Source organism: Camelus ferus, chromosome 26 (assembly GCF_009834535.1).
Source record: "Camelus ferus isolate YT-003-E chromosome 26, BCGSAC_Cfer_1.0, whole genome shotgun sequence".
Taxonomy (NCBI): Eukaryota; Metazoa; Chordata; class Mammalia; order Artiodactyla; family Camelidae; genus Camelus; species Camelus ferus.
The window spans coordinates 10,359,135-10,383,258 of NC_045721.1; the positions used below are offsets into that span (position 1 = coordinate 10,359,135).

A 24,124-nucleotide genomic window follows, 5' to 3' on the forward strand; every position below is an offset into this window, starting at 1 on the left:
TAAACCTTTTATGCTATAAGATTGCCACAGTCATTTCCTTTGATTACCAACAATGGTATTTATCAAGGTTCTACCGTTTAGGATGATATCCATAAATCTACTCATGTGGACATACATGAAGTGTGATGTGTCACATGTGTGCTGCACATGAGCGGACAAGTGAGGGTCTCGTCAAACTCCCCAACCCCAACCCACGTTCTTCCTCAGGAAACACCCTGGGCTCGGACATGACTCAGGCAGCTGACACATGTCAACCTGTACATAAAATATTAGTAGATCTTAATTTCTTTACTCTTAAAGAAATTACTATTTTAATAAATCAAAAAACTAATTTTTTTCCTGCACACAATGGCTCATCTTTTATGTTCCACAGAGTGCCTACATCCTACTTTGGAGACTCCTGCTTTAAAATATACACTCCTGAGGATTTAAAAAATTGCAAGTTCAAGTCACCTCTGAAAAACATCTAATTTGCTTTCTTCAAACAATCTTTCCTCAAGCAATTCATGGAATTTCAGATGATGTCACCCAGACAATGCCAATAAAAATGGTTATTAAAATTGTCTTATTTCTTTACTGTTGAGATTATTTGAGAAAATTATCATTGTCATTTTGAAGGAATAGAAATGTTCTTTAAAATAAGTAGCAATATTTTGACTATTATTTACTTATTTTCTGATAAACCATCATTAATGTTGACTATCAAAATATCATCAATTCTAATATTAATGTAAAATTGAAATGTATTTCCAATGATAAGATCATAGCCACATTTCACTGCTTTACAGAAGAATAAAACATAGGTAACTATCTTTATTGGCTATAAGGTTTAAATCAACTTTAAAGTAGAATTAATCCAAATACATGCTAACAGTCCTTTCTAAGATTAATTTCTTCAGGAGAACCAGAGAGAAAAGAAACAGTCTTAAGAGCAGCTAGCTACTCAATGCCAAGTCTGGCACTTTATCTCAGGTGCGTGCCTTACCTTTGCTCCATGCTTATGTAGAACTTCCATGACATCATTGTGAGCTCTTTCTGCTGCAACATGCAGGGGAGTCATGAAACTATGGAGAGGAGAAAAGGAAAAGGTAATTTCCTAATTAAAAAAAAAAAATTGGGGGGGGGGAGGTAATTAAGTTTTCATTTATTTATTTTGTAATGGAGGTACTGGGGATTGAACCCAGGACCTTATGTATGCTAAGCACACACTCTATCACTGAGCTATGCCCTCCCCCTCAATTTCCTAACTTTTATTCCCTTTAAGAACTAAGCAACTCCTTCTGCAATTACACTTACTCTTTATTTTTTTCATTAACATTTGCTCCTTTTCTAAGTAACAATTCTGTCACTTGTTTGCGTTTGGGATGCAGGGAGGCCACAGCACAGTGCTGTAAAGTAAACAAAACCAAGTTAATAAACTGCTATTTAAAAGTACATTTCTGAATTAAATGGTACTTGCTGACTATTTAAAACATTGTTATCTCAAAACATATATTTTAACAGTATAGAGATAATAAAAATTCCTCCTTAATACACTGGGAGTACAAAACATAAGCCTTTAAACCAAGGTGAAAGGATGCTCTTAGCTGAAAATTGAGAGACTTCATTTCTTTCCCTTCAGCCAATAAGTATATTTACCTGAAGTAAATATATTTACTTGAAGGTATCAGAATACTGCCTCCCCAAAGCTATAAAAATCTGTAACTCAGTTACTCAATCCTTCATCAGGCTGCCAGCCACATAAATCACTACTTCTCAAGCTCTTCCCCAGAGGTACTCTGGGCACCACAGGAGAAGTCCATACGCCCAGGGACAGATAAGGAGGTAACAGACTTGGAAGAGCTTAGAGGGAGGAGTATTTTCAGAAATTTTATGTTTTATCCTCTACTTACACAACTTTTGTGTTCAACTTCATTTCATATTAATGTTTGCATTAAAATTTAAAAAGTAAAAAAGCTACTTATTAATGAGTAAAATGAACCCCCTGAAAAAGCAGGTCAGGAGTATTCTGTGGCTTTGAGTGTCTCCAGGCATAATGCTTTGTAACTTGAATGTATCTGGACCCCAAAGTGAGAGTCATACACTTAAGTGTACATGCAGTTGGTCTATTTTGGTTTTGTGACTCTTATAATGTTGTTTTCAGCAGGTATTAACTACACTTTGACTCTTTTGTGTCAGATGTAAAGTGGGAATGTTAACTGAAGCATATTTAGAGTTCTGTGATAAAGGCATCACATACGCTTAAATTCTGAATTCAGGCACAATCTAACCAGCCCTATACCTGAAAGTTAATGTGGGCAAGGACAAGGAAAATAGACGAATCTTTCTGAAAGATTCAGAAGAAAAACAGGAATAATTTTTGAAACAATTCGTACAGTCTGAAACAAAAAAATTCATCCGATTACCATTTTTCTATAATGAATGTAACAATTCATTGAATACAATTGCTTACAAGGGCGATGAAAGTTATCTCTGAAAACACTTTAATCTTCTATAGGAAACAAATATAGTATTTATCCAGCAACCACAAGAAAAGAAGATTCTTTAAAGAAAATCACATCTTGTATTTTATGAGAGGATTGGCCACAAAGGAGATTTGTTATAATATGTATAGTTGGGTAAACACAAAGGTAAAAATAATTCTCAAATTAAGGTTGAGAAAATGTCTATTCTCTCAGTCATGAAAGCAATCATCTCCTGAACAGAATTTAAAAATCAATGCAACCAATATTAAAATGTAAATTCCTGACACTTCAGATACTAAAGTTACTATAAGATTCCTGAAAAGAAGATCATATTTTACATTTACACTATTCCAGACCCAAGGAATGGATTAACAATAAGATCTTACCAGTGCAGTTTCATGAGACTGTGGTTGTTTGAAATTAATGATTTCCAAAGCAAGTGTTTTTTTAACTTTGGCTAGGTCTGCTTCTCTGGCTGCTTGCAGTAAAGAATGACCTTTAAATTCATCTGTTAATTAAAGAATGGTTGACATAAAAATATTTAAAATCTATAAAATCATTAACATGATTATAAGTAAAGTAGGAATATTATTAACTTTATATATTCCTTTATTTTAGCAATAGCAGCAACAAGACTATGATGATAAAGGTGCAAAGGATGAGTGAGTTTATGAAAACTTTTGAAATATGTACATTCTGAAATAGGACTGCTTTCTACTCAGAGTTCATAAAGATACACATACAAAGTACTCACTTCAGCGAAGTTTTAAAACAAACAACCTAAATGTCCACCAAATGGAAACCAGTTAAATAATTTGTGAACACTTAACACATTAGAGCATGTTATAGCTTTTAAACAAAAAAGATAAGATCTATATATATATATATACTGACATGAAAAGTATACATTATCAAATGAAAGTTCAAGTAGCAAATGAGGAAGGCTAGGCTGACCCGTTTTTGTGTGTGTATTTTTACTACTACTACTTCACCACAACTAAATATAACTAATGACATAAAAAGGACAGAGAAATAGTCACCAAAATATTAATGGTGATTATGTTGACACAGAGGAGGGAAGAAATGAATTACAGGGGGAAGTGCCAGAATCTGAAAATTTTTCAAAGAACAATTAATATTCATTTATTATTTGTATAAACAAGTGATTTTGAAAGGCATTTCTAAATTAACAACTGCATAAATAAGAATCTAATACTCTTATTTATTAAAAGCATATAGCCTTATTTTCTATTTTACAAGTTTGGATTGTATTTTGGTATAACTAGTTACTAAAAAAGCTGAAAATCGTTCTAAACAGATATAAATGATCTGTGACCTAATATATTATATAAAAATTTCAGGCCTGCTCATGTTCAGGCCTTCATATCTGTCTTGCATTGAATTCTTTCTCTTTTCCTTTCTCCCTTTCCTTTGAGATCCCCATGTCACTTTCTTTTCTCCCTCAAAAGACAGAGATACACACAGACACACACATGCCTTATTAACTACCACTCATTGTTCCAGGTCTTGGTTCAGATACTCTGGGTAAAAGCCTTCCCGACGTTCCCCATCACTGGGCTAGGATTCCTTCTTATGAAGTCCTCTGTCCTTGCCTTCAGCCTTTTATCACAGGGCTTATCACACTGCTTTATCTGCCATGGCAGTCCCATCACCTAGCACAGTGCTTGGCATGCAGTAGGTACTCAAGTATTTGTTGCATGACTGCTGGATATTTATAAAATAAGTCATGGCAGGTTTGGGGAAAAATCCATTTTTATATAACCTCTTATTTAGTGCTACTTTATCATTGCTGAATTCCTCCAAGTATAGGACTTTGAAACTTCAGAAACTCAAGATTACCCTGAAAACTTACCATTTATTAAATGCCTTAAAGTTTTTCTAAATGCATCCTGAAATAACAATGAAAGCTACTTTCAGTATTTTCAGCTCCAATGTGTGCAGAACTCATACTACCATGTTCATTTGGCTTCATGAAAACAAGAAACAAAAAAATAGACAAGAGTGAGCAGAAAAAAATATGTGTTATGAGAATGCTGTAACCATGGGTATGATCAGAATATTGTCTTTGTTTCCTGGATAATTTTCCTTAAAAGAATTGTTATTGTGAATGCCTAGTATAAAATAGTGAGCATGAGGATGAAAACTGCAGTAAGAAAAGTTCCATCTTTCTTAAATCCTTTCCTTCATATAATCCCTTGGTAGAGTTGTATTTAATAAAATAAAGGAGATATTGAGAATGCTGCAAAGTAATCAGGAACTTCTTGCTTTACAAAACTATACAAATTTAGGTTAAATCTTAGTGTTTAAACTGGAGTCAGACAGACCAGTGAAATACAATGTAAAAACTCCTAATACTTGTAATTTGCAAAATGACTCAAAAGAAAAAAAGAGTCAAATGATGACATGAGGATAAAGCTGAGCCCAGAGTATAAACTAAAAGAAAGAAATTAGAAAAAGATATAAAAAGTAAGTTTGGAGTTCAGTTAAATTCAACTGGCTAAAACTGCTGGGCACACTGCATGCACAATGCGTTGTGCTAGGCTGGGGATAGCAGGTACATGGGCCCAAACACAATTTTCATCAACACATTTTTATTAGGTAACAAGGCAATTGTGCAGGTGCAAAAAAGACAGAATAATAAAACCAAACATCTTTCTAAGAATTTAAACTTCACTGGGGAGACAGAACACACACAAAGGAAAATGAACTATATAATGCAAGATAACATATGGCAAGAGTCACATGAGTGGGAGAGAGAATAAATGCACTTCTATAAGGATTCATTGCTAAGACATCTGTCCAGTTATAATCTGGTTTGTGCTGGCCTGTAATCTAGTAGATGTCATCTGTTTCAGTACCAAAATAAGTTTAAATTTCTACTTAAACAAAATTAAAATTGCAATGAACTCTTCCTGTTTTCACATAAACTAGTTTACAATCTCTTTAAACTTAAATGATGTTAGCATCAGTTTGACTATGCCTTTTTCTTAAATTATTGTTTAAAATTGTTCTCAGGTGTTTAAATCCAGCTAAATGATTCTTAGAATCCTAGATATAAGAGAGAATATCCACCATGAGACAAGTTAAAAATTAGGTAGGTGACACCTACTTTAATTTAAACCTGAAATGCCCACATGTAAAATTAAATATATCTCAGTATTTGATATGACAACTAACTGTAATGTGGTATCCTGAGTGAGATTCTGGAACAGCATAAGGACTTTAGGTAAAAACTAAGGAAATCTGAAGAGAGTACAGCCTTTAGTTAATAACATATCAGCACTGGTTCATTAATTTTGACAAATGTACCAAACTAATGTAAGATGTTAACAGGGGAAACTGGGTATGGGGAATATGAAGACCCTCTGTACTATTTTTGTACATTTTCCATAAATCTAAAACTATTCTAAAACAAAAGGTTTATTTAAAAAACATGCATATGTAAATATAGGTAATATGTATTAGTATTTGAGAAGATTACTTCCATCAAATCATCAAAATTGTCTTATTTCAATTTGAGCAAGTGACTACACTTGGGCTATAACACACATAAAAATAAAAACATGACTGTGCAACCTTGCAGGGCTTGGGAAACAGTGAGTGATCAGTAATGTTAGCTGTTATCTGTTATTACCAATAGCACAAGAATATAAGCTCTGGGAGCTCAGAGAGTTTTTTTCTGATTTGTACACTGCTCCAGTTCCAGTGCCTGGCACATAGTAGGTATTCAATACGGTTAATGACTGACTCACCTTCATTAGTCTTAAAAAAAGAAAAAACAGCCTTAACACATGAATTAGAATTGGGTTTGAATAAACACAAAACATATATTGTATGTACAAAAGATTCCTGTGGAGTTCATTAAGAAAATTAATAATCAGAAATGAGAATTATAGACTAGTGTACATGTAAGAATAAAAGGCTATTATTTAAGTTTGACAAAACATCAGTCCTAATAACTAAACAAAAATAAGATATTCCAATATACAACAAGAAACACTGACTTTAGGATATAAGTACATACAAGTCAGTCTCTCCCGGAGCTCAGGCGTTGGAGCCATATCCACAGCACTTTTGCCGTGGCAATTGACTAACGTAGGATCAGCACCATGGCTAAGCAACAATGAGCAGACTTCTACACGATTCTTGGAAGCAGCCTCATGGAGTGGGGTAAACTGCCAGAGATCCATTGCATTAACACAAGCTCCATGCTGAATTAAGGAAAAAAGGTATAGGTCAGTAATCATTTCACTGGATCAAATAAAACTCAGAAAACATCTATTTCACTGTAAATTTCAGTTAAAACTCTTTGAAATGTCAGTAAATGTTTTAATTTATTTAAGTTCAGTTTTTTTAAAAGTTTAAAATATGTTCAATGTTTTAAAATTTTTAAGGCAATGATAATATTTTTTAAAAAAACTATTTTATTCTCTTAAGAATCTTTTTGGCCCAAAGAAGCATGAAAACTCATGACAAGTTTTTTAAAAAGCAAATAATATTCCACACTTAGAATTATTTTAAATTTCTCTTACCTTTAATAGCAGTTCTGTTACTTCATAATGTCCATATGAACATGCATTATGAAGAGGTACCAGTCCACTAAATGAAAAAAGGCAAATTAAACTGCTGAATTTCATGATTTAGAGCCATTTATCCAAGTACTAAGAAATAAAAATCTAATAAATCTCAGTACAATTAGAAATATTTTAAAGTATTTAATAAGAAGATACAAAGCTTAACGATGTTCAACATTTTGCATTTATCTTGTGTTTTATATATATAACCCTTAAATATGACAAAAACACTAATTAGAAAAGCATTTAGGTAAAAGGAAGAAGCACATGTACTAACTGAAAATTGCATGCTTTATATAGCGAGTATTTACAGAAAATATATATTAACTGATAGTGAACTGAAATGTTCCTACCATTTTATTTCACTTTAGTGGTAATTTCCAGCATAAGAATTAAATATCCAAACTCGCATGTCAAAGTATCATTTCATATGAATCAAAGACTCCCTTTTTGTGGTGTACTTCCCTTGATGACCCACCTATTGTACACCCAACTGTTTTCAGACATGCACAAGGAAACCGAGCTGTACAAGAGCACCAGGTATTCGTGTCCCCGTACTATGGGGACACCATTCACACATGTTATGAAACCTGGTGCAGGCAAGAAAGAAACAGAGCACAGAAAAGTGCAGATTTGAAATGATGGATTCCCCTTCTGAGAACTGTCTCAAGTACTGAGCTCTTTCCTCCTGTCTATGCTTCCTGACATGGAGAGGGGCAAAGTGAAAAACAACCTCCTCCAGGGCTTCTCTTCTTCACCTGGGCAGTCGGGGCAATTATCTTTTAGATCTCTGATCTTAAAGTGGCATAATGAGAAATGCTAGCCCATCACATGGGATAGCAGACCCAATTCACATATCCCTGGAGATTAGCTAGGAAACTGGTACAAAGTTTTCCAAAATTCACCTATTTATAAAATAAATGACACACTGCTTTCCTTGCTCCCAGACACCTACCTCCAATATCAACATTCATAAAGACCTTTCAGGTTTTCTCAGTTTAGATGTCCAAGATTTCATCAGGGAAAAAAAAAATGAGAATATTCTATAATTTGTATACTTATGACTTTATTTTATTAATAAGAGATGATCCTTCGTACCTAATAAATACGATAGCTATGTTACTGGATAATCAGAATTTTCAATTTGTTTTCCTCTTTCTGAAGTGTAACTTAAGAGTTAAAAAAACAGTAATTACAAATGAGATAAACAAATTTTAACTTCAAATAATAGAATACAATAAAATTAAACTAATTTAGAAAACTGTTATGAGAGCAACCCTTAATTAGTAGCAACAGGAAAATAAACTCAAATCACTGTGAACATTCTTAAAATGCTACACATTTAAAGGGATATAAGACTCTGTCTGGTGCTCGGAAACTTTAGCGTATCAGATGCTGAAAACAAAGCATGAAAGTCAGAGAGTGAAACCACTGAAGGAAATAAGTTGATAACACGCACCCTTTGTCTTTTGCATGCACATCCGCCCCATGCTGGAGAAGAAGCTGAACTATCCGGACTCGGTTGTAGCCTGCTGCTAGATGTAAAGGAGTTGACTAGAACAGAGGAAAAAAAATGCATCCCATTCTTCAGTAAGTAAGTCTTGCTTTGGCATTTAATCTGTATTTACTTATTTAAAGACAATGAATGTTAACACACACAGAAAATACTGAGGTGAAATGCCAAAAATTCACATTTCCTAACTGGATAGACAATCCACTCACCTCAGGAGTAAATTCCAACTTCAGCATCACCCACTTATTTGACCCACTGGTTTTTCAAGGCTTTCAGTTACCAAGCCCTATCCAACCTACTCTACATTATTTCTTAACTTCTACACAGATCTTCCTTACTATTCTGGGAGGATACGTCAGGGTTCACATTCCTCATAACTGGAAATATTCTTCTTTATCTTACTAACATCCTGTCTACCTTTCAAATTCTAACTTTTACATCTCAATTCTATCATAAAGCTTTACCTAAAGGCCAGCTCTCAAAATTTCTCTTTAATAGGAAAAGTTTGAAAGCATCTCTAAAGAATATTTGAAGAAACTTTAGTGGAAACAAAAAGGACAACACAGTATTCATTCCACGAGGTTGCTACCAACGGGTCAAAACCAGTTTCCTACCTTGGATAGTGAAAAAGCCAACACAGTATTTAATTCTTCCATTTTATGTACCACATATGCAGTATAAATCCAAGAGGAAAATACTGTTTCTTCCTAACTAATCTCTGTCACATGTTAATTTGAATCAAGCTATTAAAAGGTTTTCTGCTCACATTTAATATGATAATTAAAATAATCAAACTTCTCACCTTTTAAAAAAAATCAGAAATAACATTATTTTAATTGAAAGCTTCCCTGTAACCACAACAATTTTCCTACTTTTGCTCATTTACTTAAAGTTTGAATACTATAATGGCTTTTCACACTGGGTCTAAAATAATGTACCCCCATTTCTCATGTCTTCTATTTGGGTCTTGGGATTTAATAAGATTTTAAATTCACTTTCTTCATGTATTTTGCCAAAATACAAAAGAATTACTGAATACTGTATTATCTATTCCTGCTTTCAAGACTCTCCATACATTTTATATACTCTGACAGCCTCAAAGTTTAGGAACAATTTTTGGGCCTTACACAGCTAATAATAAGGAGATCAGGTGGATTAGAGGAGAGTTCTGAAGAGTCCTGATCACAGTCCTGGACCTTATGGAACTGTGACCCTCCTATTACCTACGTATCTCAGCTTCTTCGTGTGTACAGTGTACCTAAAACCACCCGTCCCAGCTATCTCAGAAGAGCGTGAGCAGTTTTCTCCCATATATAAATACTTCCCAAATGTAAAGTGCCATATAAAAATAGACATTTAAAATTTTTGTATCATCAAACAACAGGCCTGTTACACTTTCTGCCTTCAGAAAGAATAAAGAATAAAGCATTTAAGATAGCTTTAACTTATCCTAAATATACATGCATAGCTAAAACAGTAACTGACAACCCCATTATAAAACTGCAGATGTAGCTTTAACATTAAGTGCAGGCAGCACAATGTAAGGAAATGAGTCTAGGCGTTTACGTCTTGGGTTTGCATTCTTCCTTTGCAAAATTTAGGAGGTATGTGGCTCTGGACTAATTTCTTAATGTCTCTGAGCCTTGGCTTCCAATATTTGTAAAATGAGAATAATTCCTACCATATAAGCTATTTTATGGATTAATGGTAACTATAGAAAGCACCTAATACAGTATCACATAGAAAAAGCTCAACAAATGGTGATTATTACTTATTATCACCTTATTAAGTATCTTACACACTTAGAAGTTACTTCTGAATGGTCATTTATCAGTCCTGATCCTGCTTTACCTATCAGCATTATTTGACATGGCTGATTACTTCTTCCTTCTTGAAATGTTTTTTCCCTTTTGGTATTTAGGACACCTAAATACCCACACTTCTTTTCTGGTTGCTTCTCACTTTCCTGACATCGGAGAACTCCAGGACTCCCTTAGATCTCTTTTTCTCATCATGTATACTCAGTCTTTTGGTGATCTCATGCAGTCTTGTGGCTTTAAATAACATGCATATACTGACAGCTCCTCGGTTATACCTCCAGGTCAGTCCTCTTTGCTGAACTCTAAACTCTCAGAACCTAACTTCTTACTTGTCATCATCACTGCATATACATGAGATATCTCATGCTTATCATGTTCAAAACTGAGCTCCTAGTATCCCTTCAAAAACCTACTGTGCAGAATTTCCTCTTGCTGTTAACGGCAACTTCATTCTTTCAGTTACTCAGGTCAAAACTTTGCTAGTCTTCTTTGATTGTCCTCTTTTTCTCACTCACTATGCTCACTGCATCAGACTATTTCTGTTGGCTGTTTCCAAAACACCTCCAGATTCCAATCACTTTTCACCACATTTCCTGTCACCATCCTGGTCTAAGCATCATCCTCTCTCGGCTGGTTGGTTGCAACAGGTTCCTCACTTCCAGCTTAATTCCCTGAGAGTCCACAAAACAGCAGCAGAGTGATGCTGTTAAAATGCCAGATATACTAGTCCTCTGCTCACAATTTTCCAATGGTTTTTCATCTCATTCTAAGTAAAACTAAAGTCTTTATAATGACCTAGAAGGCCACAGAAGATCTCTCCCACCACTACCTACTCCTTTTTTTTTTAAAACAATACTGACTTGTCGAAGAAACCTGGTTAATTGTTCCCTTTCTTGTGTGATTATGTAACTTATAACTGTATCTTCTTATTCCCTGTAACTTGGAAGTTAACTTTCCTCCTTCAGATGAAACTTTTTGGCAAGAATATTCCATAGACAGTACTTCATACAGTGTCACATCAGGTGACATATTACACCTGGATAGTCTACTTTTAGTGATAAGACTGTTAAATGTACCATGAGTTTCGCAAGTACATACTACCTCTCTGAACTCAGGAATCCTAGATATCACCTTTGTAATTTTCTTAACTTCTTGCCATCTTTTTATAAAATATATATAAACAAACACAAAATCATCATACATGAAAATTCCAGTACTTATTTCCACTTTTTGGGACATATAAAAACATGCTTTTTCAGATCTGGTTTCAAAAATAAGGTACTCTATATATATTTTCTCAGTTTTAACTGGTTTCAATTATCAATTATTTTACATTTATTTCCCATTCCCTTCAACAGAATTCCCTTTTAAACTATAAAAGTATTCTCTCTAAAATATAAATTAAAATCTTCTTTCTCACTCTAGCCCAACAAACACCCTTCTCAGAGGTAGTCACTGTTTATAGCTGCACAAGCATCATTTGAGATATCTTTCTGTATGAAAGTATGTTTCCTCTCAGTTCTTTTTGCTGCTGTTTTTATCATGCAAATGGATTGTATTATATTTTCTGCTATTTGCTTTTTTCTCTTAAAATATTAGTACATATAGGTCTATCTTATTCTTCATATAGTATTTTCATTGTGGAGCTGTACCATAATTATTTAACCACCACCATATAAATGCACATTTACAAAAGGTCCATCTCTGCCATGGCTATCTTAACAAAACGGATCTCTTTCAAACTTCTCATTTGGTTAAGACAGATCAGTGTTCCCCTTCTACAAATAAAATACAACATCAGCCGTTAATACTAAACTCCCAGGAAGATATAATAACTGCATAATCAGAGCTTATTAAATTTCTTTCAGACACATATATGATTAATCTGCTTGCTAGGTATAGCTAAGACGTTCTTTGAGACAGTGATGCTTAAGTCAGAATCAAACTAAATTAAAAGCTGGAGAATCAGTATGAGCATGGATCCGTAGAAATAAATGTATTTCGTCAGGGATGCCTGTCTTTTGAAGGGATATTTTAAGTAGTACCATAATGAAGATTAGACAGTCTCCTTGAAGTTTCTCAACTCTTGGGCTATTATAAAAAGAGTTTAAAACAGAAACTATCTGGAGAATGAAAACTGGTGAACCAAAGCAGAAATAAAATTCTAAAAAGATATTTTATTCACAGCTTTCTCAAAAACTGTAACTCTTCTACAGTGTACACATTACTAGATCCTCTGATGTTTTCTTTCCCATTATGAGTCTTCTCCTCTGGTCCTGGGCCTCTTGGCCAACAGTTCTCTAAGGCACAGTGCCTGGAGCTAAACACACCTAGTAACAGATACGGTCCCATCATCAGGATCATTACCTTTCATGAATAGACGCACTACTCCTATAACCTAAGAGTGTTTAACATATTGATGTTCTTAAGTCACAATCTCTGTAAAGCCAGGAACTGGGTAACAATACTACTGGCTTCCTCATACTGTTATTTTCTGGCTAAAATGAAATAGAAGATACAAAAACATTTTGAAAATACAAAGTATTCTATTGAAATAATAGCTAAAACCTACTGGGTACTTTCTATGTACCAAAGTGTGTTATATGTGTTAACTTGTTTACCTTACACAACCACTACTAGAGCTAGAGATGAGTATCTCCATGCAACAGATGAGGAAACTGAGGAACGGGGGATTAATACAGCAAGTTAGTAGCAGGGTCAGAGATCAAATGCAGGGAGGTTTGACTTCAGAACTCTCATTCTGCCTTCCTTCCTTTCCTTTGGCTGGCACTTGGGATCTGGACAGGATGTTCAGAAATGGACTAGAGTGGCAAGAAGAGTTACTGTCGGTGGGCAGGAGATGCTTTGGTAGTTTTGACTCAGCATTCAGATCAAATCCCATCAATACTGAGAGTATGACCATATTATTGGGTGAGCACCCCAGAAATCTAGGACTTCTTAACCAAAGAAGTTTTTTAATAGTAAGTATTAGAGGACAAGAAGAACAAAACAATATTGAAATTTGAGAAGATAATTTTTCCGCCTCTTTTCTCATGCTCGATTTTTCTATGTATCTCTAACAGACACAGAACTTGGTCTCTTCTTCAACTAGATCTCTCCAGTTGATTCAACTGTTTCTTCCAGAATAATTTTTTATCTTCCTGGTCACCCTCTAGCTGGTCAATATTCCTCCTTAAAGTGTGAAACCTTAAGTTTGGCACTAAATCCAGATATGGTCTGATCCAAGCCAATGAGGTCTCATTTTTAAAAAATGTATTCAAAGCAGAGCCAGATGACAACCTGTCAGAGTTATCACAGTGAAGCTTCCAGTACTGCACTGGGAGAGTGCACTAACTTCCCTTTAAGTCCTCTTCCAAGTAAAGTTCTATGAATCCAAGACAGACTTAACATGAACAGAGGTAGAATAATGATTGATGTTTTATAGCCTTAGAGAGAATGTTTTTCCAAAGTAACACATGTTGTCATCTTTTGGAAGGAACCTAAGGCATTTGAAAATTCATCAAATTTATGAAATATAAAACAAAGTTTCTATATTTTGACTACCTTACATAGTAAAATTTTATTTTTTAAAATGAGACTACAGAGGGCTATTTTTATTTTAAGTGTATGTATGGGGAAGAGAAGGATAGGAGAAAGGAAATGAACAGACAAGAGCTGGAAATCCATAGGGTAATCTTTGTGAGGGTAAAGTTCTGAATGCCAACTTAATTAAATTTTAACTTAAGATTATCACTGTGGAAACTCCAAGGGGATTCTTCAACAGCCAGAAATCTGTGTTTCTCTTTTCCAGCCTCAGAATCAGCAGAACTGAAATGCACGAAAATGCACGAAAATGAGTTTCTAGCATCCTCTTGTAGGGTTTGTTCGGGGACAAAAAATGCTTTGCACCTACGGAAGGTGCGACATTAATTTTGCACTGTTTAATGAGAAACAGCTGGCAGACTTTACGGAAATCAGGTTTCTTGGTCTGACAGTAACCTGGTGTTTTAAACTTTTAAAAAGAAAAGTTTTCACACTACCCAAACCTCACATGAATTCCTTTTTGTAATTAAGATTTACAATCTTAGATTTTCAAATCTAAACATCAAAGATTCTAACTAACGTTCAACAGATACATGAACTGTTCTGGAAGCAGGTAAACAAGCACACTGATCGGCACGGAGAGATTATTTATGGGGAAATCATTCCAACTTAGATCCCTGGATAGTCATTTTAACTGTGTAAACTGGGGGAAGAAAAAATTTCTTTAGCTGATTTTAGTGTGCTTACGAGATCTAGGACTTGGGAGACATGCTGCCCCAAAGTTCCATCCATGATCAAGTCCTGTTGTTTCTGAGTGGATTCAGCAGCCAAAGCAGCTAGAAGCAGAGATCTCCAGCTCTGTTCCTGGCTCAAGTCTCCTTATCCGGGTACTGAACCCTCTCTGGAAGTAGGACGCTACTTTAATGGGCATTTTTACAGTATTCAGAAGAGGGTATTATCATGTTACTGTTAAAAAATTAAAGCATCTTTATAAAAGGAAAATCAATATATGAAGCATTTTACATTTAGTCTACTTCCAAATTTACTAATGTAACTATCCAAATATGCATTTCAAATAATTATGCACAGTATTCATAGTGTTTTTCAAGTTTTACTACTGATGCCATTCTTAGCAGAGAAAGACATTTTCTTATTAGTCACTGAAAATAGTCTTCTTTTAAAAAGAGTATTATGAAGATTCTTGATACTTTTTAGAAATGTCCTTTTATAATTCTAATTTGTAATTCAGCGAGTGAGAGAATGGATGAATATGCATTGGAGGTGGGGGGTGGGAAACAGACTTCCTGAGCAATTATTATACTTCATTAAAAAAAAAAAAAAAGGTAGTGATACAATAACAACCAGGAGTTTCAGACTGAATGGTATAGACTGAATGTTACAGCTGCCCCCACCTCCAGCTCGTATGTTGAAGCCCTAACCTCCAATGCGATGGGATTTGGGGACAGGACCTTCAGGAGGTAACCAGGGTGAGATGAGGGCATGAGGGTAGAGCCCTCATGATGGGTTAGTGCCCTTATAAAGAAGAGAAAGCCGAGCTCTTTTTCTTGCTCAGCAAGAAGGCAGCCCTCCACAGGCCAGGACAAGAGCCCCTCATCAGAAACTGACCATGCTGGCACCTTGATCTTGGATTTCCCAGCCTCCAGAACTGTGAGAAATAAACTGCTATTAAGTCACCCAGTCTACGGTATGGCAGCCTGAGCTAACCAAGACACCATGTAACTGGTACACAATGAATTAGGAAATTAATAGTTTATATTGGTTTTGCATTATGGCCAAGCAACTGTTTCTAATGCCAATTCAAAGCTACAAATAATTTCAAAATTCTTAAATCCATAATGAACTCTCCACTTTTTGCTGCTTTTTGTTAGGCCAGAAGAGTTTCTCAAATCAGACTTCTCTTTGAACCTAAGCAAATCTTTCCCCACACTTGAAAGTTCACCTTTACTAAAAGGATTTAAGAACTTTCTGTGGAATACACTACTGTCAACCAATATTAACTGAACAGTTTACACCAAAGAGCTCATAATCATTACAGAGCTATTCTAAAATACATTAATCATGTAATAATTGATTTTAACAATATGTAAATAATACCACCCGCAATTCCACTCAACGGAAGAACTAGGACATCAACAACAGCACTGAAGTGACCTTGAGTGTGTCTTCCCGATCTCCCATTTCCGTGCCCCTCTACCAGATGGATGGATTTCAAGCTACTGCTGCAGCTGTAATCTACCCTCCAGCATAAAGCTTGGTTTACTTGGAGAGGCAGAAGCACTTTAAACTTCGATTCTTAAAATTTTAAAAGGATATACTGAGGTGTCACTTTTGTAATTTGGCTTTTAAACCAAATTTTAATAATGAATCATACTCAGAGCAAAATGATTTAGTACTCACTTTAAAAAAAAATCCCTCAAATAGTCTAATATTGAAAACTTCAAGAAACTTGTGCTTTTGGGGTATGAGTGTAGGAGAAACCAAAGTTAGAAGAGGGTGTCTAATCAGAGCTAAAGAGAATTCCCAACTGCTTTTTAACCTGGGTCCCTTTCTACTAAACATTCTTTTCTCAAAGAGAGAAACAGAACATAGTTGGCATGGGTACTAATTACCCTTACCAGTAGAAATGTCATGCCTGACAAAAAAGAGACTGTTTTAGTAGAAGTGATTCCCTAATGAAAAATAAAAAAGACATTTTCAAGCCTTTATTGTTACAAAATGAATACACACAAGCATAAAGATTGTATACAATATATCCCAACATAAGTTAGGAAAGCAAACTTGCTCTCAGGGATTTCTGCATTACAGCAAGAGGTGCACTGCTCAGCAGGATGTACTTTAAAGAAGTGATTTGACTAGATACATAATTAAAGTACTTGAAGAGTTCCCTAATGCAGGCTTCCTGCATTTTGACCTTCTTGTAATCCCAAGTAACATCTAAACTATGAGCCAGAAAAGCTGGAAATTAATAAATGGTATGACCTTTTATCTACCAAGATTTGGCAAGAACAAAAGAGGATGATAAAGGCCACCAAAGACCACAGGGAGCCAGGCATATGACCTCAGGTAATGCTAACATTTTTTTTAAAGGGGAAAAGGGCTGTATCTAAACTTTATTCCAGAGTCCAGGAGTGTTTTTTCTATCGTGACTCTATCGACTCTTACATAATCCAATTCTGTATTACTGGTAATTACTGTTAACTATGATGAAAAATAAATAACAAAATACTTAACAATCTGAAATGTTAGAGTTGAAAGGTATTTTGGAGCTCATGTGGCCCAAACCCATCATTTTTTTAAACTGAAGTATAATCAGTTTACAATGTTGTGCCAATTTATGTTTTCGTCATATAGGTACATATTCTTTTTCATTACAGGTCACTACAAGATGTTGAACATAGTTCCCTGTGCTATACAGTAGAAACTTGTTTATCTATTTTATATATAGTAGTATCTGCAAATCTCAAACTCCCAATTTATCCCTTCCCATCCCCTTTCCCCCCAATAACCATGTTTGTTCTCTATGTCTGTGAGTCTGTTTCTGTTTTGTAGATAAGTTCATTTGTGTAATTTTTTTTTAGATTCCACATATGAGTGATATCATATGATACTTTTCTTTCTCTTTCTGGCTTACTTCACTTAGTATGACCAGCTCCAAGTCCATCTATTTTACTGCAAACGGCATTGCTTTATTCTTTTTTATGGCTGTTATTTCACTGTGTGTGTGTGTGTGTGTGTGTGTGTGTGTATGTGTGTATGTATGTATGTATGTATGTGTATATATGTATATGTATGTGTGTAGATACACACACACACCACCTTCTTTATCCAGTCATCTGTCGATGGACATTTAGGTTGTTTCCATGTCATGGCTATTGTATATAGTGCTGCTATGAACATTGGGGTGCACGTATCTTCGAACTAGAGTTCTCTCTGGATATATGCCCAGGAGTGGGATTGCTGGACCTTAGGACCTTTATTTTTAGTTTTTTAAGGAATATCCATACTGTTTTCCATAATGGCTGCACCAAACTACATTCCCACCAGCAGAATAGGAGGCAAATCCATCATTTTTTAAGCTAAAAGACTGAGAACGCAAAGATAACAAAACTTGCCATGACCACATAGCTAGTAATAATTTCAACTTAAACTTGGTCTTCTAGCTTCAACTTTTTGTTTTGTGCTACAATGCCATGATCCTAAAAGATGTGCATGAAATTATTTTTTTGTATTCTGAGGGAAAAAAAAATCTTAGATTGTAAAATATAAACACAAAGTAGTTGAACATATCAAAAGAAATAAATATTTGGGGGTTTATTTAAAAATCTTCACTTATTCTTCAAAGCAGCTAGGAAAGAAACATTTTCAATAATCCAGCTGAGAAAAGATGCAACATCCCTTGCCCTGTAGACAATATGGATTGAGTTATATTTTCTGATAGTGGAGGATGCAGTTAGCTATGACTGTGTAATAAACCACCCCCAAAACGGTAGGTTACCTGGGTGGCTCTCCTGCTGTGTGTAGTGTAAGCTGGGTTAGGATGGCTGGTGTCACCTGGAGGCTGTACTGGGAGCCCAGCTGAGGCTAAAATGTCTAGGACACCTGGAGAGTGAGTGTCATTTGAAGCCTTAACCGTGTCACACGGGTCTCTGGCTGGAGGCCTCAGTTCTTGTCCGCTTGAACTTCTCCACATGGCTGTGGGCTGCCTCATAGCATGGCAGCTGGGTTCCAAGAAGGAGTATTTCAAAAGCAAGAAACTAGCAGCTACCAGGTCGTTGCAGGGGCTAGTCCTGAACCTGGCATAGCATCACTTCTACTTTATTTTACTCATCAAAACAGTCCCAGGCCTAGCTCACAGTCAGTGTGGGAGGGGACTAGACAAGAGCATAAATACTGAGAGGCCTGGTTCATTGAACGGTCTTCAAACTATCAATATGAGGACTGTTAAAATCCTGTCCCAACATGGTATCATTTAGAGAAGACTTATTGAAGGAGGGAACTGTTAACCAAGAGTACTGCTTTAGAGAACAACAAATTCACATAATCCTAACTTTTAAGTATAAATACAAAACACATTGCACTAATCCTTTATTTTCTTTGTGTCTCCCTGGATGTGCTTTATGAAATTCAAATGAATACTATGGCATTATTTTTCAGCTAGATATTTTTAATAAATATATTCTTTAAAATGGGTATATGTATCTCAAGAACACATTTCTGAATTTATAAGCTGCAAAAATAAACAAATTTATTAAATGTGATGTTGGGTAGGGAGAGGGCAAAGACCAAGTTCTAAGAAAATTAATTCAATTGTATGCTTTTTTTTTTTAACATTTTTTATTGATTTATAATCATTTTACAATGTTGTGTCAAATTCCAGTGTTCAGCACAATTTTTCAGTTATTCATGGACATATATACACTCATTGTCACATTTTTTTCTCTGTGAGTTATCATAACATTTTGTGTATATTTCCCTGTGCTATACAGTGTAGTCTATTCTACAATTTTGAAATCCCAGTCTATCCCTTCCCACCCTCCACCCCCCTGGTAACCACAAGTCTGTATTCTCTGTGAGTCTATTTCTGTCCTTTATTTACACTTTGTTTTTGTTTGTTTGTTTGTTTTTGTTTTTGTTTTTTAGATTCCACATATGAGTGATCTCATATGGTTTGTAGATTATCTGGTAACCTACATTTCGTCCAAATGCCACCTGAGACTGAGTTTGGATAATAAAGACAATAATGGAGAAGTGGGGAATGTTGAAGTACTCAAAACTATGTATGTGCCCATTCTAAATATGTTCAAAAGCTTCAAAAAATGTATCAAAGGAGTAGAGGAGTAGGGATTTAATTTACTGAGGTTCTACTATATGTTACATTAATCACATTATTTCCTTTAATCCTCTCAAATGCCTTGTGGAATGGGTATCATCTGCATTTAGTAAAGAATACACAGAAGACTACAGAGCCATAGTCACTCACTTAGAAAGTGGAAGAGCAGAGAATAGATCCATCTATTTGGCCTCAAAGCCTATTTGTTCTTTCAACTATATCACACAGGTTTTTTATGGTATCTTCAAGGGATGATACTAAATTCTACTTATTTCTGATTGATCTCTATTAAAAACATAGTTTTTAAACAATTTACTTTTCTCCATTTCCAGAGTCTTATTCATTACTAACTATTTTATGGAAGCAAACATTTACCAGTAGAAGCCTGACATTTAAAGAAACACTTCAGTTAATCTTTCTGAATTTAAATGATGCTCCTCCAATTGCCCATTCATCTAAATGTGTGGTTTCTCACAGAAAATATACATATCTAAATACTAATGCTTTAAAAATAAAAGGGCTAGAAAAAAAAATCTCACCTTAAATCTGTACTTTATAACTGTAGCACAGCAAAAGAAATCATACTTTTTTCAGGCATTAGCTTAAATGTTCTGGATAATGCCTTAACCATTCTATCCATTTTGAGCTCCTTGTGAACTGATACCATTAAACACATAGTTATCTCATATGAACTTATTTATTAGCACAGTGACTTTTACATGGTATATACTGAGTGTGGTTTCAATGAATAAAAGGAGCAGAAAAAAGCCACCAGAAATTACAAAGAACACTCTATAAACTTCCAACCAAACACTAGTTACTTTCAGTATTTGGTGACATACAATTACAGCAATAACAGGCATAGTACATGCATGCAAAGACACATGTTATTCCTGTTTAGGAATATGTACCGTAATGCCCAACTCCAACCTATTCCCTGTTGCAAGGAAAGGATAAATTTAGGACATTTATTTTAGAAAGGGATAAAGGCAGCCAAGAAAGGGACATAACACCAGAGGGACCTAAAAGAACTCTGAAGAGGGCTGAGTGTCGGAATAATTTGAGATGTATTCAAATATTTATTTTCATTCATTATAAAAAGGTATCCTTATGAAAATTACTATTAAAAAATGAGACCACCATCATCTCAAATTTACATTTCAAGCAAGACCAGAATATTTGGCTAATTGTGAATAAAATGTCTCATTGTGATTAAAAATGCTGTAAAAGGAGATTAAGGGACAAGAAATCTAAGTTTGAAGATATAGGTCTAGGAATAATAGAAAGGAAACAATCTGTTTTAAGGACCTGGTTGGACGTCACTACAATTCAAAAACTGTGGAATGCTATGCCTAACCATAATGGGCAGGAGATAAAAGAAAAAAAATCCTGTCTCTGCCGCTCTGTTTCTACAGTGGGCATCATTAGCACATGCATGTAATTGTATGGAAGTAGCACTTCAGAACAAAACGTTACAAAGTGTTTTTGCTTTTGCTTTTTAGGAAAAACAACAGAACAACTGGAAATTTCTGGAGTAGCCAAGCTCTGCTTTGGTTTACATGTAAAATAAAAGCGTAATATAACAATATAAATTACTTAAAACCTTATTGGTACTTCACTATTTGCAGAATTCTACAGGTTAGAAAAACAAATGTCTGTGGGAAATAAAAATTTTAACCAGTCAGATATTATCTAATTAGATAAATATCAAGTTACAGTGTAGAATTAAGAGACTATTTAAAATTTACATTGTCATTGTATAATCCCACGTACTACAGATAAAAAGTAGTACTGAAGTCTAAAACCCCCGCATATATCTAGGCAATTTCTCCACCTACTAGTTAATGTATAAGGAACATTTCTTTTCCAAAAACATTACAGAATTGACATTTCCATGGGCTTTTAAAATTTACAAATCAGGAATCATAGTAAAAACAGAGACAGGAAAGGATTCAGTTAAGCATTAATATGGTCATTTAAAAACCCTCTAAATGAATTGGATTCTGCACTGTGTTCTAAAATGCAAATAAAAGAAATAAAACTTTATATACCTGACTAATTTCTATATATGTAAAGTATCTGTATCCTCTTGTTAATATATAATCTGACTTCCTAATTCTAAAGACATGCAAATGGCCTGGAAAAATATTAAATATAAAAGACAGACTTGTAATTTAGCAGCTAGATTTGCTTACACATTCTCATGACATCAATAGCAAGAAAACAAAATAGACTGTCATATCTAAGGGATCTTACTCCAGTCTCCATCAGCACCCAGAATATCCACCACTTTACGGCATTATTGCAACTGATACATCTAATAAGAATTGCTCTGTGCCATAAACAGGGGTAGTATCTACATATGAACACTAATCAATTTTAATTACTAAATTTTATTTGCATTTTGCACATTGATGAACAATTTTGAATGATTTCTTATGTTATATGCGTAGCATCAAAACCTAATAAATGCTTAATTCTAATTTTCTTTTTCTATCTAATTTTAGAAGATCAATAATCTAAAAAAGTATAGGGGTGCATTTTGGAAAATTATTACATTACTTATATGTTATTAAATCTTTAGTATAATAATAACATTTGAGACATGTTCTTAAAAATGTTCCAAAAAATATATAATTCTCCTTTGTGGTATAATCACTCAAAAATAAATTAATGAAACAATACCAGTAATAATATGTAATAACAGAAAATATATAATTCTCCATTCACATACTTCTGAGTTAATTTTCTAAGTGGCAAAGAGTACAGATGATTTTTTTCACTCAAAGGATAAAATTGTGTTCATCAGGGAGCATATTCGTAACCTAAGCTTCTGTTACACGCAAACTACCAGGCTTGTTCTGGTACAAAAGAGAGCTAATAGATAAGTAGAAGAAAAAGATATGTATGAATAACTACAGTTCAAGAACTCTGCCGTAAATGCCATGGAGTAATACAGAAGAGGAGTCATAGGAATTTGAATTAGGAATATATTAGATTCAGCTACAGGATTAAGGGGAGTGTATCCCCCTTTGGGGAGAAGGAAAAATAAAGACATTCTACATTTGTGCAGGGATTAAGGAAGGGAGAGGAGGTAATCTGTTAATTATCAGTGTCCATGCTCCTTAATTATTATGATTTACTGAGCTAGAAATGGGGCTGTCAAGCTATAATGGTAAGGATGGGAGAATAAGGCTGGAATAGAAATTGACTCCTGTTACAGTAATGTCACATACGTTTTGTAATATTAAAATGGCTATGGAAAACTGAAGTAGGTTAGACTTTAAAAGATATAGATATATCTCTCTAAATATATAGCTGCACTTATAGATAAGAAAGTCTTTTTCTGCATAGTGATAAAAAGTCACCTTATTTACTAAGAGGATCCAAACAAAATTTGGAACTCAAAGTCACTTAAGAATGTTAAAATTTACAAAACTGAAGGGAAAATGAACAGTTATTTAAAAACACCTCCCAAAAGTCATGAATAGTACTGAGTAAATCTTTGCTAATTTATAGCCTGATATATACATAATTTAATGTTCCATGAAAGTAGAATCCTCTCTCCAAATTATCCAGAGAAACTGAACACTCATTAGGTCATGTGAAATAATGTACAAGCCATCTTCAATAACAACATACATTCTGAAGGATTCAATTCCTTGCCACTATTATATGGGTTTCATTAGAATGGGAAAAAAAGTATGGAGACAGTCAAGGGAAACTGAATAATCTTGACCTATAAAATTATAACTCATAGAAAAATGATTTTTTAAAAGCAACATAGTTCATTATTTCTAATGGGTACCATCCATCCTGATAGTTTCCATAGCATATTTTCGATATAAATAATTCCAAAGGAAATAATTCTTTAAATATTAGGCATGAGACGATTTTCCTTAATATCTGCAGGATAACTTAAAAAATATTTTAGGTTTTTAAAATATAAAAGCCATCCTTTAACATTAAGAATTAACTGTCATTTTTAAAAGGGCAGTGAAAAGTGCTTTGTTTTTCAATATCTGTTAGGTAAATCACTGCAAAACTTTGCAGTCAAATATCAAAGGTTGTAAAGAATTACATTTGCAGTCTATATTCAGCAAGAATACGAAGCAGATAATGAAGATTCCAACTGTACATTTTATGTATTATCCTACACTTATGACAACTGTATATTAACACAGAATATTTTTCTCTGCTGTAATATATTTTCTTTCAATATATAATGATAACAACTTAGCCAATAAAATAATAATAAACAAAAAAAGCAGGGCTGTTACATGGACCTAAAAATTCATTAGCAATATTTTCCCAGCTTTAAATGGAAAAAGTGTTGG

The 24,124-nt window shown here is 34.4% G+C and overlaps 1 protein-coding gene across 1 annotated transcript in view; it reads right to left on the reverse strand.

The window, feature by feature from the left end:
* Positions 1-24,124, reverse strand: part of TNKS (tankyrase) — a 157,928-nt gene that overhangs the window by 47,747 nt on the left and 86,057 nt on the right. The window contains exons 6-11 of the mRNA XM_006180445.3: positions 8,520-8,614; positions 7,019-7,085; positions 6,511-6,697; positions 2,852-2,973; positions 1,297-1,388; positions 986-1,064 (exon numbers count right to left, since the gene is read on the reverse strand). Coding sequence (XP_006180507.2) covers positions 986-1,064; positions 1,297-1,388; positions 2,852-2,973; positions 6,511-6,697; positions 7,019-7,085; positions 8,520-8,614 — 642 coding nt within the window. The remainder of the gene's footprint in view (positions 1-985; positions 1,065-1,296; positions 1,389-2,851; positions 2,974-6,510; positions 6,698-7,018; positions 7,086-8,519; positions 8,615-24,124) is intronic.